The sequence below is a fragment of the Copadichromis virginalis genome, linkage group LG2 (genome assembly GCF_057382275.1).
Source record: "Copadichromis virginalis isolate Kocher_CV1m ecotype Utaka linkage group LG2, C_Virginalis_male_GT1.1, whole genome shotgun sequence".
Taxonomy (NCBI): Eukaryota; Metazoa; Chordata; class Actinopteri; order Cichliformes; family Cichlidae; genus Copadichromis; species Copadichromis virginalis.
The window spans coordinates 19,957,802-19,974,986 of record NC_140619.1 but is presented as its reverse complement, the minus strand read 5'-3'; the positions used below and the strand labels follow the sequence as shown (position 1 = coordinate 19,974,986).

The 17,185-nt window shown below is 39.1% G+C and overlaps 1 protein-coding gene across 1 annotated transcript; it reads left to right on the top strand.

Moving 5' to 3' along the window:
• Nucleotides 1–1,724: 1,724 nt before the first annotated feature.
• Nucleotides 1,725–4,165, top strand: LOC146717187 (uncharacterized). Its single transcript, XM_085472597.1, has 4 exons — nucleotides 1,725–2,075; nucleotides 2,206–2,361; nucleotides 3,227–3,319; nucleotides 3,669–4,165. Exons 1-4 carry the CDS (start codon nucleotides 1,725–1,727, stop codon nucleotides 3,987–3,989), a joined length of 921 nt encoding a protein of 306 aa, XP_085328723.1. The 3' UTR covers nucleotides 3,990–4,165.
• The last annotated feature ends 13,020 nt before the right edge of the window (nucleotides 4,166–17,185 follow it).

Sequence of the window (17,185 nt, the reverse complement as noted above, 5' to 3'; positions counted from 1 at the left end):
ATTTTAACCTGATCATCTTTATGCCAACACAAGGAGATTGTAAATGGGAACTAATGCCTCCTCCCTCCCTTGCTCCTTTTCTATAGACATCCAGGACGTGTTTTGACATTAAATTCCTGCGCAACATAAGTAGTTTGTGCACAGTCTACATCAACCCTTCAACACGCACAGGTAAGAATGACAGTTGTGACTTGTAACATTTATTCCTAACCTGGTCTTCTCTTGCCTCCTCTGGTCTCCATGGAAGAGCTGGGCCCTATTTCAGGAAGCTGGTTTAGAAAACTCAGAGTGAAAAACGATTCTCAGGGTTGAGTAACCCCGAACTGTCCAACTCGGAATATTCGGTTTCAGAAAGGCTGATAACAATTAGTTCAATCAACGCGGAGTTACTTTAACCCCAAGTTAAGCGCACGCACGAGGATACATAAAGCCCTGATTAAATGTAAAATTTAAGTAGTAGTTCAAGTATCACCACATCATGAATTAAGTTTTGTTCATCCTACTACCTGCAATTTTGTGGAATCCCTCTTTGATAAATCTTGTGGGTCTATGACCGGGGAACACCACAGACGAGTGCAGGAGACGTTTTCAGTGCAACTGTAACAGTTGAAATAAAATGTTAGGGGGCAGGTTAGCTTCACGGAGTGTGTCGTCATAGTCACTCACTCAGGATTAATCTAAACTCGCTTTGTGAAACCAAAAACCCAGAGTTTTCGTTAACTCAGGGTATACTTACTCAGAGTTTGCACTAAACCGGCTTTCTGAAACAGGGCCCTGGTCCACAAAAAAGTCAAGGTTGGACTTAGAGCACACTTTATCTTCTGTGCAATACAGGCTAGAAAAGTCAATGACATAACTGGACCACTTTTGGCTTTGGAAAATGTCCTTTGTATAGGATAAGGTGTGGTTGTACACACTAAACATGCAATCCAAATTTGCAGTCTTCTGTGACAGTACCCTTATAACATATGTTCAAAAACCTGCAGTGGGAGCTGATACTGTGTTGTGTCTCTTTCCTTTGTGTTATTTTATGTTGTAAGTTTTGTGTGCTCTAGCGCTGAGAGGCAACTTGATCCACAAATATGGCAAATCCCATACGACTCCTCATTTTGTTGAGTGACAATAGCTCTGAGAGGATGGATCTATCAAGGGTGCCAGACACAGTTGAAGAGCTCATTGAACAAGTTAAAGAGTCATGCAAAGTTGCTGGAGGTATCAGGCTGCAATATAAAGATGTAGACTTTGGTGGAACATTTGTGAACTTGAACTCAACCTCCATGATCAAGGATCTTACCACCATCAAGGTCATACCGTCTGCTACTGAAACATTACTTTTAGAATTTGTAGAAAGTGACCTAGATACAAGCTCCATCTCAACACACACTGATGACACAGTCATACTAAGCAGCAGCTCCTCTGAGAAACTCCGCACAGAGCCCTGGCCAAAGGAGTTCAACATCCCACAATTCTCTTTTGAAACAGAAGGTCAACTTGAGAAAGGGAATGCGGAATACACAAAGGACCAAACCAGGCTCACACCTACATCGAAAATGTTGTCCGACATTCTGGAAAGACTGGCAGAGAAGATTTTCTCCTACAAGGCGTACCCCAGTGATGCAGACCTGAGTGACGTTGCGGAAGCTCTGACAAGGAAACATCCCTGCTTGAGGCAACCAGACCCCTTCAATGAGAGCTACGGATGGAAACTCAGACTAAAGACTAAGATGAACAATTACCGCACTCAGCTTAAGTCACATGGACTTGCATCTGAGCTCTTAGTAAATACCCTCAAATCAAAGTCACGAGAAGATCCTGTTCCCAAGCCAGCCAAGAACAACAAAAAGGCAAGAAGAGGTGAGGCCAATTACTATCCTCAGACCAGCAGTGAGAATCCAGGAAGCCTAGAACTAGAGCGAATATCTCTCCTGACCGAATTAAAGAAGAGAAACAATGAGAAAACTGTACGAGAGAAGATGGCCAGGACCTTCGAATTCAGGAGGAAAGAGGTTGTGGATAAGAAGCCCGACATCAAGAACCTCTTGGAAAGATGGCCAGGTCTATTTCAGATGGAAGAGGTATAACTTTAACTTTTTTGTACTAATGCCTTTTATCATAGTTTGGAAATGGGACATATATGTTTTGACTTTTTCTTGTTGGAAGTTGGTCTTTAAAAAAATGTATTGTACACTGTCTACTCATGTACAGATTAATGCAGAGTTTCTGCGGGTTACTGCAGTTCCCCTGCTAACCAGATTCATGGCCCAGCTGGACAAGCACTCCCCACAGCTACTTAAAATAATCAGAAAGAAAGGAGGGACAACCAAAGCAAGAACTGCCATAATCCTAGAGTTTCTTGATCAGGTAGGGTGTATATAATTAACTATTAACATGACAGTTAGCATTTTAACCCCTGTATCTAATGAGAATTTGTATCCTGTTACAGTTTTATTTTGGTAACGTCAGTGATTATGGCTGTGACCTTTTAAAATGTTGAAAGGAAGTGTGGGCTTTGTCCTTGAATGAATGAAGAGATTTATTGTCATTATAAAAGTACAGAGCACAACTATAACAAAATTTATTTCGGAGACACATTTTCACTCTCACTCGCCAGATACACATACATACATATATACGTATAAACTTTTATTTAGGGACAAGAAAGCATATGCCGCTTTTCCACCGACAGAACACGGTGTGGCTCAGTTCACTTTAGCCCCCTGCAGACACTTTTCCACCGCCTTTACACCTGATTGGCCCGGGTATGTGTGGTGCCCACGTGATGTGATATAGAAGCGCTCCCACAAAAGGCTTTAAAAAAACCTCCCAGCAACCATACTCCATTGACTTTGGACCATGGCGACTTCCTCCACAAGAACCAAAAATCAAACCAATCAAAATGAACCACAGACAGAGCAAAGTACAAAAACACACATATATCGCGATTGTTGTTGTTCTTCGGGCTGTGACGTTGCGGACAAAGACTTTTGCGCGCGACTTTTCATAGTCAGATGGGTTCGTCCCTGTTCCCAGTTACGTCCGCTTTATGTTTCCACTGCAACAAACGAGTTCATCCGCGCTAAACTGAACTGCTCTCAAGCGCACCGTGCCGATTTGTCGGTGGAAAAGGGGCATTAGTCACCTCATGAGGATAGAGAGGTGAAAAAAAATTCCTCTCACGCAGCATACTCTCCATATTGCATAGTAACAATTTTAACTGTTCCTGCAGGATGCTGATACTGACATTAGGAGGGAGTGTATACTTAAATCTCTCATTATCTACCTTGGAGAACGTGTTGAGGACTTGATAAAAGAATACATGGTATGTCCATATCTGTTCTGTCTCTACATGAGACGCAGTCTCTTGATGTAAATTTGACAACTCTGCTATTAAATGCAGTGATTAATGTAGGACAGCAACGATTAATCAACTCATCAAGTTAATATCTTAGGGTTCTGTATTGTTTTCTTTTTTTCTTGGGCTTTGTGGAACATTTATGAAAATGTTCCACCATTGATTTAATTTAATGATTATGCAATTCACAATCTGATTAGTCAAATAATTGTTCTAATAGTCTGTGACCAAACAACTATCAAAATAATAGTTTATTATGGTCAAAGATTTATCAAGATTTATCACTTGTACATTTTGTTCCATATTTTACCTCAAGATATCCCAGAAAGATGAAGCTGAGGAAGAGCTGCAGAGTGCCACCATGGCACTCTTCGTCTTCAGGGACAACTCAAGCCTCCTACATCAGCCTCGAGACATCGGGATAATCATTGATGGTGTGGAAGTCCTGAATGAGTTGCCTTCTGTGGCAGCTGGAGTGGCAATGATCTTTGGACTCTGTTATGCTCTTAATATGGAATATCCACGAGGATTCAGGTTCACCTTTGAGGCTCTTCAAAAGATTATGATGGAGCTTGACTTTAACAAGATGACCTCTAAGATTCGCAAACTTAATTGTGAACTTAACACTGCACAGTAGTGTGTTTGCATGCATGTGTGCATGTGCACATGCATGTGCATGTGTGCTTGGTTATTTTGCTTGGTTGGCCTGCAGTGGTATTCTAAATTCAAAATTTATAAGAACACCCATTTGAAAGGGAGATTTAAGTTGATTTCATTGATACATGTGTAGATTTTTTTTAATTTTTTTTTACATTGTAGAGGCACAGTGCACATATAAACATTTTTGAGTACTTGCAAATTGGTTTAAAAAGAGTTTTTATAATAGTTTTATTCCAGTTTTAGACAGGTTGCAGGTTTTATACTGGTTTTCAAAAGATTGCAGGTTTTATACTGGTTTTCAAAAGATTGCAGGTTTTATAAAACAAACATTTCTCTAATCATTTCTGCCGTAGCACTAAATCTGTATATTACTAATCCTCTCTATTGATTATAGTTAAAATGGTTTGGAACAATAAATAATTTTGTAATAATTGGTTGGCCAACTGTCTTGTTTTTTATAGGAAATGCAGAGCATTTTTGAACTGAAATAAAATGAAATGTAAAAAATATAGTTTGAATATATGTAAATCAATTACCTGGCTTCAACACAAACATATTAGTTCATGTTAATTTGGTTCGATGTGAATACATTAGGTTGGTTAAATTTCAATATATTAGCTTGGTTCAATAATTAAAATATGGTTCTATGTAAAAAAATCAATTTGGATCAATGCAAAATTTAAAGTTTCAGTCAAGTCTAGTAATATTGTTTATATCAACATAAAAGTATCAGGTCATATCAAGTGACTCAATTTGGATTCTATGAAGTCAAATATTTTGGATGTGACAATTGGACATCATTTTTTTTTAATTTGAATAGGGTTATTCTTTTTACAGTGTAACAGATGCTATATTTGCTACAAGAGAGCCAGATCATAATTCTGTTCAGAGGTGATGGCAGTGGTGGGATTTGAACCCACACCTCCTCTGAGACTGGAGCCTACACTGGGCCACACTACCACTGCTGCCAGGCAAGTTTGTAGGAGTGTTAGTTCAGAGTGAAATACCACCCAACTCACCATTCATGGAAGTATTACTGAGGAAGGGATGACATCAAGGTTGGATTTATCATATCAAGTAAAACTGAATCAAACTGAACTGGAGCTGATGATACAGAGATAAACCGATGCCAATCACATTGTGCACCATCACTGTCCATAAAGACACTGAATATATGTTGCCATCTTTAATTGTAAGTGACACAAGAGGCAGTTCTAACTTGAATTTAAAATAATTCAAGGATTTATTAGTTCAATAATAATGGCAAGACAGAAAGCTCGATTGCCCAGCTTTTTAAAATGATCGAGTTCTAATCATCTTGGTCGCCTGTTTTCAATAAATTTGATGTGTCCAGGTTTCCACATTTCCTTCAGTGTATTGAAACAATGCAGACTTGTTCACAGAACCATCACACTACAAGGGTCCGAACTAGTAAAAGAACAGCTTGGTCCTTTTGAGGCTACTCTTCACAGTGCACTTCTTTTGTTTACAGTTTTAACCAAACCATTTATTAGGATCATTTTTGTTTGTGTGGATACAGTCCTTAACCAACATGCACAGCATTAGAACCAGAAACCAGCTTATCTACATAAACTATTTGGCATTTATTTGTTTGAACCCTCAGATGTGATGGCATTAACCCTCAGCCTGAGCTATCAGAGTAGGTGTTTCCCTGTGTTGGTGTTGTTCCCACATCATCATAATAATGTTGGTCCAACACTGCAACTAACATGTCATAAGTCTGTAATGTGAAACAAATGGTACCAATTTCTATATTTTCTTGATTAATGTATGCAATCTAATACATGTATTATCAAGTTAAACTTGTTGGAGCAAAATTTAGGTCTCCATGTTGGTTTGCTTGGGATAATTTTTAATAGCATTAGCTAACTTCTTGTCTAATGCTAACTGATTACTAATGTAATTGGTCAGCTGATCCTAGATCAACCTTATTTTGATGGTGTAGGACAAGACCAGGACAAAGATATCAGAATACATATCTATTTTTCTTTTCTTGGCAATCATGAAGGAAAAAGAAACCATGTTAAATTGTTCACATCAAAAGCTGCAGGTGAACTGAACCTTTTCCTTTTGTCTCCAGCATGAGACAAAAGTGGAAATGTCCCAGTACAACAGTCACTACACTGCTGAAGTGTGACACAATGATTCACATTCCTGTTTCTCTCTGCGTAAGAGCAAACCCTCTCTGTGTACAGATAACCAGAGAGGGTGTGTGGGAACGAGTTGGCAATTACAATGAGGAAATATATAAATTAATTGAAGTATAAAATCAATTGTTGCAGTGTTTGGAAAAAACAGACGCAACTGCAATTATCTTGATGTTGAGCCAAAAGGGATTTTTGGGTCTGGGAACACAGATAAAGCGTTAATCTCTTCTTCTTTTTACTACACTGTTCATCTGTTTCTCCTTCCTCTGTGGGCTTCTTTTATTCATTCAGCTTTCTATCTGCTAGTATCTGTCTTGCTGTCTGCTTGGTTTCACAGAATAGAGCTACTGATGTTGTCTTTTTTAATCTTTATTATTGTTTTAGTTCGGCTTTGCTGTAAATTCTGTGTTAAACATTAAAAATTTGCAAACCTTGCATGAATATGCTGTCACACTAGTGTTATTATTGATAACTAGTTTAATGGGCCTTATTATTCTAACTCTTATTTACAGGTAACCTTTTGTGATGCAAAAAGACAGACTGTGAAAGACTGTGATTGCATGACTTTAAAGGTCTGAATGTTGGGATGCATGTTTTTTCTTTTCCTACGAGCCATAGCAGAGCGGCATCCTGATTTACAAATTAACCTGTGAATACATCAGCAAAGTTAGGCTGCATACGTTTTCGCCCAGCACACCCACAAAGTACAGACACTATAGTTCACAAGCAAGAGTGATGCTCCTTGGCAGAAGTTCAGTGATAGCGTGTGTTTGCTGGATGGGAAGATCCCACAGTACGAACATTGCCACTGCCCTTAGCATGTGTGTTTTCATAATGACAAGCTAACTGAAGTATTTAATTCTTTGGGATTCCAGAGTTGATTCCAGATCCTGTCGTGACTTTTTTCCTGCCTTGTCACAGCATCTAATTAGCCATGCATATTACACATGCCTCACCCTGACTCTAGCCTAAGGGGTAGTTTTAAAAGCCAGTTAAGTGATGTATATATGTAATGATTCCCTGACTCTGTTTTAAACCTTTGCAACTGGAATTTTAATGACCCTTTAGTGCGTAATCAAAGAGAAGAGAGAAAAATAAATGAGCTTGTCATAGTTCCTTTCTTACCACTTTACACTCTTTCTTTGTAAGCTCTCAAGTACACACGGTGCTTTCTCCTGTAGGAGTGACAGCCCATTCAGATGATAACCTTAAGCGCGTTGTTGTCTGCATTGTTCTGCTAGAGACACAAAAGGTTGCATTTGAAAGGTCTCGAACAAAAAACGTGGATTCCAAGATGACACTCAGTGGGAAAGGGAAGTAGAGAAACAACCTTGAATATTGAATATGATACAAGAATATTTTACTCTGGTAACACAAACACACTGCAACATTATGTGGATTATTGTGTTTAAGGACCTTTTTTTGTCTTGGTCCTGTTGCTTTGTTTAAACTCACCAACTAGTTTTGAAGAACAAACAAACAAAGAATTTTAAAAAAGTCAAAGATGAAATAATTCTCTGACCAACGAATTACAGCGAGTGAGTGCAAACAACAACACAAAGTTCATGGTTTCCAAAATGAGTTGTATTTGGACAGCTCTCTGGTAAACTTTGTTTCAGGTGTATTTTGGATTGTTTGGAGCAAAGCTGATGTTCAAACAGTGTGTATGTGATCCTTGTGGTTTACCAAAAAGATCAAATGTGGGCATTTTGTTATGTACACTCAAAGTTGTAGAGTAAACATGAACCACACAAAACAAGAATGCCCACAGGCAAAAACAAAGGCCAAATAATTATACTTATAGACGAGAAAATGTTTCTCAGGTTTGCTTTGACAGGAAACAACTGTTAATTAAGAGTGAGGAAATTTAACTTAACACAACACTAGTCAAAGAGAAGCCTCAGAAATGCTACTGTGTACACAGTATGACTGTTATGGTCCTGCGTCTTTGATATATTTCTGTATAAAGGTATGTTTATGATCGAATAGTTCCTGTTTGAGCCTTACCGATTATATGTTTTCCATAGTCTCATTCTTAGTTTCAGTTTGTGTTAGCTTAGTTTCTCCCAGTGTTCCCCTTCTAATCCCACTGCATCATTTCCACCATGCTGAGCTTATGCATGTGTCTGTGTTTTCTCAGTTAGTTATGGTTTTCACTTCCTGTTTTATTTTGGTAGTTTTGTGTCTTTTGTATGATGTATTTAGTTGTACTTGCCCTTTGACTAGATTTTGTTCACCTGTGCCGTACTTTCCCCGGCTGTGCTCACTTCCCTTGGTTAGACCTACAGCTTCAGCTCTGTCACTTGTTGCATCATACAGTTTCTCAGCCGGTTTCTCTGTGCTTTCTGGGTTTTATGCCTTTGCTGTTAAGGACTTTATTTATTTATTACCTTTTGTATTTTAATTCTTGACTTGTAACATGCTTAAATAAACAATTTGTTTTCTGTACCTGCACTCTTCCTCGCTGCTTCCAACTTTTGGGTCTGCACCTCAGCTGCTCTTGAAATTGTGACTGAGACAAAAAAGGCTAAACATGACTTTAAGTTGCTCCCTTGCCACAGTGGGTAGCTGGCATGTTTGATTTGGCAGACTTTTACCCCCAATGGCCTTCATGATCCAATCGTTAAATTAATTTGTGGTAGATATAAATGAAAAGTCAACAAATGATGCTGTAACATGTTGGTTACCGTTCCATTTACTGCTAAGTGAATGAGCAACTGGAAGCTATTATCTCAGCTAAGCTGTTATTTCACTTGCAAAAGTAACCATGGTTTTAAAGCCATCCACACACATAAGATTAGGAGGTGGTGATGGTCTTAGTTTGGCTGAAACACCAGCTACCTAAAAAAAATGTGACTTTTTTTGGGTCAGTCCATTAACCCAGACCTCCTCCTGACAGGACCTTCTGTCACACCATGTGTCTTTTTGCTGCAAGAGGTTTTTTTCTCTTGCAAGTAACTTGATGTTCAGTTGGTTGATGATCATAATGCAGTTCATAATTCTTAGTGTGGGCCAGTAAACTTTATCTTAACAAAAAATGCCAGAATTTTTCCTTTAGAGCTTATTTTCATAGTTTTCTCTTGCTCTCCCCCTGCCAGTTTTTTTCAGGCTCTCATCATAATCCAGTCATGCGTAGTCAGCCACTCTCCTACTAATGAACAATTCTGTCTGTGACACTCACCTCACAGCAGCAAGGCTTTAGGGAAGAACAACATGATTCTGCCAACTTCCCAGTCACAGTTAAACCTCCCAGTGTCAAACTTTGGAGAGCTGCTTTAAAGCCTGACTCCAAGAGAGGCAGGGGACATTTCCGACTCTAAAAGCTTAGGCACAGATATAGGAACTCGAAGACATTATGTAGGCTTATTTTACATTTCCTGTTCTTAGTTCAAACTTCTGGCCTTGGGGACAGAGGACGCATCCACTAGAGGCTATGTGAGTTAAATAGATTTTCTGTATTTCTTCTTTACCTCACAGTTTTCATATAAAAATGGTGAGCTCAGATATTTACAGGTTTTGTTTTGTGATTGTTGCAACATTTCCTGAGACCAGTCCTACTATGTTCTTATATTTCCAATGTGGAGTCAGGAAGGTGCGTTAACCATTACAGTAAGAACAAGGCGTCTCCCAAGGCAGCTCACTCTCTGGGCAGTATGTATTTTCAAGGGGATACTATGATAATTTGTTTATATTCATTTTGTTTTCTTTGTGATTTTTAAAGGTGTTTTAAGAAGTTTGTAGTGCAGTAAAAATAACAGATTTGGGGGTTAATGTGAAAGAAAGGCAGATGTGAAAGTGTGAAACTGAGTGTATGTTGAATTTTTAGCATAGTTTTAAAAATAAATTTTTTTTTATGAAAGTTTGACCGTATTTGAAGAAGAGGTCAGAGGTCCAAAGTAATGGGATATTTACAATTCCTCTATATCATTATGTATATGCCTATGTTGTCAGCACAAATAATGGCAATAAGATATAGTTTTAAATAGCTCTATATACTGTAGCATTATTATTACTGTGGCTCTGAGATTAATCAGAGGAGCTCAGTGAGAAGTCGGAGGGCGAATGTGACACGATATTTTAAATCTTTATTTGGTACTTTCGATAAAAAACACACCACACTTGTAAGAGCCAAAGTTTCTAAGCTAAAAGCTTTTTGTCTGTCTTTGACCAATAAATCATTAAGTTGACCTTGAAAACCTTTGTTGATGTGAGCCAGAATTGAGTGGATCATTAACACGACCCCACACTACACCTTTAACATCATCAGGCTGTTGTGTTTACAGACAGAGTTATGAACTGCCAAAACAGAATGCAAATGCTATCAAAAACACAATTCGAGCAAATGACATACTTTCTTTACTTTGTTTGCATTTTGCAAAATAGATTTTTTAACCATATTCACAGGGAGTCACTAACATGCAGATGTTAAATGTAGGGAGAGCACATACTATATATAAAACATAGATGTGGCCACATCACCGATGGTTAGGGAAGAAGACAATGTGAAGGCTTGAACATTACTCCACTTTTACATTACTGTTTTTAGCCCCTTTTCCATTACTACCTACTCGGATCGACTGGTTTTCCATTACAATTGAATACTTCCTAATGTGCATGATCGTCGTCATAGCAACGCGTCAGAGTGTCCTGTTACTTAATTAATTTGAGGCATGAATGCTACAACAAAGGTGGACGTCGAGACGAGGACATACCTGGTGCTTGGTGGTGCTTTTCCTCCGACTTGGGATCTCAGCGTGGTTTTTTGTAGCCGTATTCCTCGTTGGTTTAAAAAATGGTGGTTTTGATTTTTGTGAGCAAGATGCTCTTATGATGCATTGAGTGACGCAACTAACCAGACAATTGGTTGGATGCAGTTTGACGACATTTAAGTGCTGCTCGGATGGCTTGGACCCCCGGCTGAGCAGGAAATATGATCTAATGGAAAACCCTGGAAACTGTGGGGAACCGTGGCGAGTCGATCCAAGTAGGGACTAATGGAAAAGGGGTCTTTATTATAATGAAACTGATTGTGAACAAGGAATAGATCTGACTGAGAAAATGAGACAAACTGGTGCCTTGGATGCCTTCCTCTGCCAGAATTTTTTAATTTGAATAAAGAACAGGAAATGTAAAATAAACCCATTTCTTCAATATTCAGACGCAATATCTACACCCAGCTGTCTTGGTTTCTGGCCTGTTCGTGACACTAAAAGGTTTCAGAATAACAAAGAATTTTTAATGTTCGATAAAGATAAGTGAATACAAATTGCAGTTTTTACCTGATGATTTCTTTTATTAAGGGAAAGAAGCTATCCAAACCTACCTGGCCCTATGAAAGTAACTGCCCTCTAAGCCCAAGAACTGGCTGTACCACTCCCTTGGCAGTCCTTCACATCACTGCAGAGGGATTTTGACCCACTCTTCTCTACAGTATGGTTTTAATTCCTCCAAACAGGACGGTTTTCCAACATAAGCAGCCTGTTTAAGGTTATGCCAAAGCATCCCAATCAGATTTAATTCCAGACTTTGACCATGTTTGACTGCTGGGCTGATGTTCTTCATATGAAATTATGTGTCAGTTTTACACCAGATGTAACAGGATGCAAATCTTTCAAAAGGTTCAGCTTTTCTCTCATCAGTCCACAGAATATTTTGCCAAAAGTTTTGGGGATCTTTGACAGATGTGAGTCGAGCCTTTGCGATCTTCTTGGTCAGCAATGATTTATACTCACTATGCCATTTTTGCCCAGTCTCTTTCTTGTTGTTGAATCACCTTAAGATTTTTGTATCAATAAAAAGGAAGCTGACACACGCAAGACTGTATCACAGGTGTAAGCGTCACAGCAGATGCCTTTGTGCCAAAGTAGCTGAAGCTAAAACACAGAAAAACATGAAGGTTTTCCTGGCCTGGGATTTTATAAAAATATTCTGCAGTACATCAAAAACGAAAGAAAACCATTAATCAACATATGAACATTACCTCTGAAGTTACAGCAGTTTTATTAGAGACACGTTAAGCGTTTTGCATTTTGAATAATTTTAAAAAGTTTAAATTTGTTCAGTATTGAACAGCAGAAATGAGGTTTTCTTTTCGGAAGAATGTAAAAGGGAAAAAAAAACAGCGGCCGAAAGCGCTGTAAACAACAGTAGACTTGTGCGTAACAAGCAAGTGAATAATGAAGAAAGGGAAACTGTTCTTGAAGTACAGAGAGAGAGAGAGGGAGAGAGAGGGGGAGAGAGAGAGAGAGAGAGAGAGAGAGAGAGAGAGCTGTGCATCGCGGTGGAAGCAAAACAGTAAAAGTCAGAGTGAATTCGTGACGATTTTATGTGAAGCGTTTGGATCTTCTTTTGCTGCTGGTTCGGTCAATATTGTTTGGAGAGAGATCAAACTAACAGCTTTAGAATCGGCACATAAAGGGCGTGAACACAAAGCGCGGACCCGCCGACAGATCAGAATCAGCGAGCTGTCTGCTTTCAGCCCCGACTGTGAGAAAGGCGACATCTAACTGATTCTGATCCGCGAGTTGCGCTGTGTGTTTAAGTCTATGTGCAGAATCTGTGTTCCTGCTCTCATTTACTGTCTTAACTGTTTGGTGGTTCTTGAAATTTTGTGAGATGTCACCAGAGATTCTGGCATTTTGGGCAAAATAAATTTATATTAAAAAAATCGATTCAGGATTTTAATGAATCGATTTTACGTTATCCAAGCCAGAATCGATTTTAATCGATGAATCGATTATAAAAACCCACCCCTACTGCTGAGTCACCTGAAGAACTCATTTCATTCATTCTCCACATGATGTTCATTTACAGAAATGTTTCACAGGAACTGATTTCTCCCAAAGGGTGAACTAGTGTGTTTCCATAGATTACCTCTGTATGAATGTACTTCTTAATTGAAGGCAAGTGTTTGTCCTTTTTTGTTCCTCAGGTACAGTACGTGATATCAAGGGCAGGCGGTCAACACTGGGGGAAGACAAGAAGCAGACGTACTTCCAAGAGGGAGTTGCAGTGAGGACACAGCCAGGTCACTGAGGTCAGAGGTCAGAATCTGAAACAGCTCAGGTTTATATTTTAGGTGTTATAAAAAATCAAAATGTATTTATAAAGAAACCTTTAAATAATAGTTATAATTATGATTATTATAAGAAATATCAAACATTTAAGTGGATTTTCTGTTACACATATTGTGTTAGCCCTGCAATAAACTGGCAGCCTGTCTTTGTCCTGTCTCAGCTGGGATAGGCTTCATCCTCCCGCAACCCTGAATTGGATACATTGTATTCCAATTATGTAATCTGATCATTTACATACAGAGCCCCGCAGGGGACATGGGAGAAAAAAAAAATTAGGGAGAAAAAAAAAAATTAAGACGGACTTTTGCGAGATCTCGCAAAACAAACTCGGGATCTCGCAAAAGTATTGCGAGATCTCGCAAAAGCTTTAGCTGCATTCTTCGGAGGCCGCCAGCTCGACGCTGACCGGGAGGTCGAGGCACGATGTGCCAGGAAAGCGGTGTTCCTCCCGGCTGTAGTAGGTCTCGACCTCCCGTTAGCTTCAAGCTAGTGGGTGTCAGATCTCCAAAAGTGTCGGAGCACTTTTGCAAATATGTGATGTCTTGTAAACCGAGCAGGTGTCTGACGTTTACACAACTACATTCACGCCTCAAAATATCTTAAAAGTGTATTTTGTGACCCAGAAAGAGTAATATTACAACTAAGTAGCTGCCGCCATTGTTGGAATTCAACTTGCGCGAGAAAGTTTTGCGAGATCCCGAGTTAGTTTTGCGAGATCCCGAGTTTGTTTTGCGAGATCTCGCAAAAGTCCGTCTTAATTATTTTTTTTTCTCCCTAATTTTTTTTTTCTCCTATGTCCCCTGCGGGGCTCCGTATTTACAAACTCAAGGTATCTAATCAAAATGTAAGTAATAATTATAAAATGGGAAAGCAGAAATAAGTGTGACATAAATGTAAATGTGTGAGCTGACATTAGAGGACAGCTACATGTAGTCTGATAAATCTTTGTTGTCAAGTTTGCAGGTATATCAGCACGAGACATTCTTACATAGAAGAGTCTGTTAAAGTTTCTAACTCAGTGAAGCTTTGTTGGTCCCGTCTGTTTGGATAAATATAGTAAGTTGATGTTTGTCCATTTATTGACACATTTTCTTAAGTGCTTATCCAGTTCAGGATCACAGTGGAGCTGCAGCTGGATATGTTCACTAAATAAACCTTACAAAAGTTAACAATAAACCTGCATCCATGTACGTTGTTGTCCACAGGATGAGAAAATCAAACTGGAACACTGCTGAACATGTTAATAAATGTTTGTGTGTTTATGCCTGCGTCTTTCACAGGAGGCACTGGAAGGTTTCCCTTATAGTTCCTGGTGAATCAAAGCAGAACCATAAAGGTTGCTGGATTGCATGATGGCCTTACCCCTGAGCAGTCATCCTGTTAAAGGAGGAACCACTTAGAAACTGTTTTCAAAGTAGCTGAGCAGATTTCATCTCAAGTAAGCAATTAACTGTTTGTTCGTTTGTTCTGCCACTTAAAGAGCATTTAAGGACGTCTTTTGAGTGTCCAGTTGAATTAATTCTACTGGCTCTCATGGTCATTTGTTATTATAGACATATTTTTCATGTTCATCCAGCTATTTAGTCAATTCTATCTATTTAGTAATATCCGTCAGCTATAAAATGTAATATAAATATAAAAATATCTAAATATCTCCTGTCCTTTATGTTTTAATGATGTAAGTCTGTTATCGTGTTACATTAGCATTCCTCACATATCAATTGTCAGTCAGTTATTTAGTGCTTCTGTACAGTTAGGGTCACCATCTGTATTTCAGAATAATTAATATGCGGAAAACACTAAAAGTTGATTGTCTTCCAATATTCTAGCATAATTAAAAAACTTTGACTTTGTAAGTCCTAATGCCAGTATGATTCTTCATAACTCCTGCTTTGAAATACTGAACTTTAAAATTTACCTGATGAAAGATAATTTACAGTGGCACTCTGTCAGGATCATTCTGACTGTAAGATCACTGTATTAATCTGAATCCTTCTGAAATGTGCTGTGAATGAATGCTGATGCAACTCACTGTGGGAAAACTGTTAATAAAATGAATCTGTGACACATGCAACACATTCACAGAGGAAGAGGACACAAAAGGAGGACACGCAGAGGCTGTGTTGAAGTCAGAAATCCAAATCTTTAGTCAAAAACAGGCGGTGGTAACAAACAGGAAGACAAGCAGTCCATCAAACAGTCTACAGGGTCAAACGTACAGAGAATTCAACCAGCAGTAAAAAATAACTGGACACTGAAAAACTTAAAGCAATGTGTAACGGAATAAAAGGGAGCATCGACGTATATTCACTGAATTATCATCAATTACAAAAGAGAAAAACGACAATTTCAAAGGATTATTTTCTTAAATGCAGTTAGAGTGTGGCTGGTAAAGATGGAAACATACAGAATGTAAACTGTGTGAGTTTGGTGAACTTTGTTAGTAAAAAATGAGGTAAAACCCCCCCCCGAAACAGACAAAACACAGAAAGAGGCTCTCAGTATTCATTAATAATTAGAAAGAAAAGTTCTGGTCGTGGATTTTTACAGTCTTAGTTCTGCTCGCTGTCATAATTATAATCATCATGATGAATGGGTCCTTAGGTGGGTGGGGCTGTCTCTGGTGATGTCACCATGAAGGAACAGCATCTGGCACGTGTTGCTGAAACATCCCAGTACACTGGTGTAGTTTCCTCTCCAGCTGTTTGACATGTGACACTTCAACGTTAATGGGAAGAAGAAGAAACAGTGTTAGGTCAGGTGACCACATGGTTTCTAAAGTAACTGACAGGAAATAACCAGGCCGTTAGAAATGGATGGCATGTGTTTAGAGTTACTGGAGTTGGGTAACTCTACTTACCAAAAGCAGAAGCACACAGATGAAGGATCAGATGCTGAATGTTGCAGAAACATGCTCATGTGCGGTGGTCATTCAGTGCTGCTCCGGCAGGTTAGACAGTCCAAGACTGATATCCTGCCTATCTGAGAGTTTGAAAGCACACATGCAAAGATTTATTTTGTATTACAGTCAAAGTTGGATGTTCATTTTTGTCCTTTAAAAATGTTTGTGTATTTGAAAGCACTAACATTTAAGAATGACTTGGATTGTCTCCTTTAAAGGGGAGACAAGTGTATCCACTGATCTACGTCACTTTACCTGGATGATGACTCCTCTCCCCCTCACTCAGAAACACTCCTAATATAACCAAGCAAATAAATAATATTGAAGATTTACTTACATCATTACAAAAACATCAAAAACATCTCCCTTTGATTCTATTTCTCCATTCCTGCTGAACATCAGGCAACAAATATCTCAATAAATCACAGTAAAATGTAAAGCATTTGTGTGTGTGTATGTATATGTATATATATATATATATATATATATATATATATACATACATACACACACACACACACACACACACACACACAGCTGGATAGCGTAGTGGTTAGACTACACGCCTTTGGAACAGAGGATCGCAAGTTCGATTCCTGCCTGGGGCGTCTGTATCCAGTAAGGGTCCTAAGGCTAGACGCCCTATGCTAAGCGAGCCTACCGCAGACATGAGCGAGACAGATAAATATGAAGGCATGCCGGCTCGGACGTCGCCCGGATCAACAAGGTCCGCGTCAGGTGTTGAGGAACCAGGGCACCCTGACGAAAAGTGGGCTACTGGAACAAGAAGGCATCGGTGGGCGAGATGAGCAGGCACATTGGTCAATACATGAGCGGGACACAGAAAGGAATTGGCAAGAATACCAGAGGCGCAAAACACCAGCTACTGGTAGACAGAACAGTCAGCCGAGACTGCAAGACCAGACTGACCAACCTGTGCACTGCCTGGATTGATTACAAGAAGGCCTATGACTCAATACCCCACAGCTGGATACTGGAATGCCTAGAATTATACAAGATCAATGGG

What these genes read in the sequence shown, in the direction of transcription:
- LOC146717187 (XM_085472597.1), top strand. Translation starts at nt 1,725, where the DNA reads ATGAACAATTACCGCACTCAGCTTAAGTCACATGGACTTGCATCTGAG. An exon ending in GTCTATTTCAGATGGAAGAG is followed by an intron (nt 2,076 to 2,205) that starts GTATAACTTTAA and finishes ACTCATGTACAG; the next exon opens with ATTAATGCAGAGTTTCTGCG. An exon ending in TCCTAGAGTTTCTTGATCAG is followed by an intron (nt 2,362 to 3,226) that starts GTAGGGTGTATA and finishes CTGTTCCTGCAG; the next exon opens with GATGCTGATACTGACATTAG.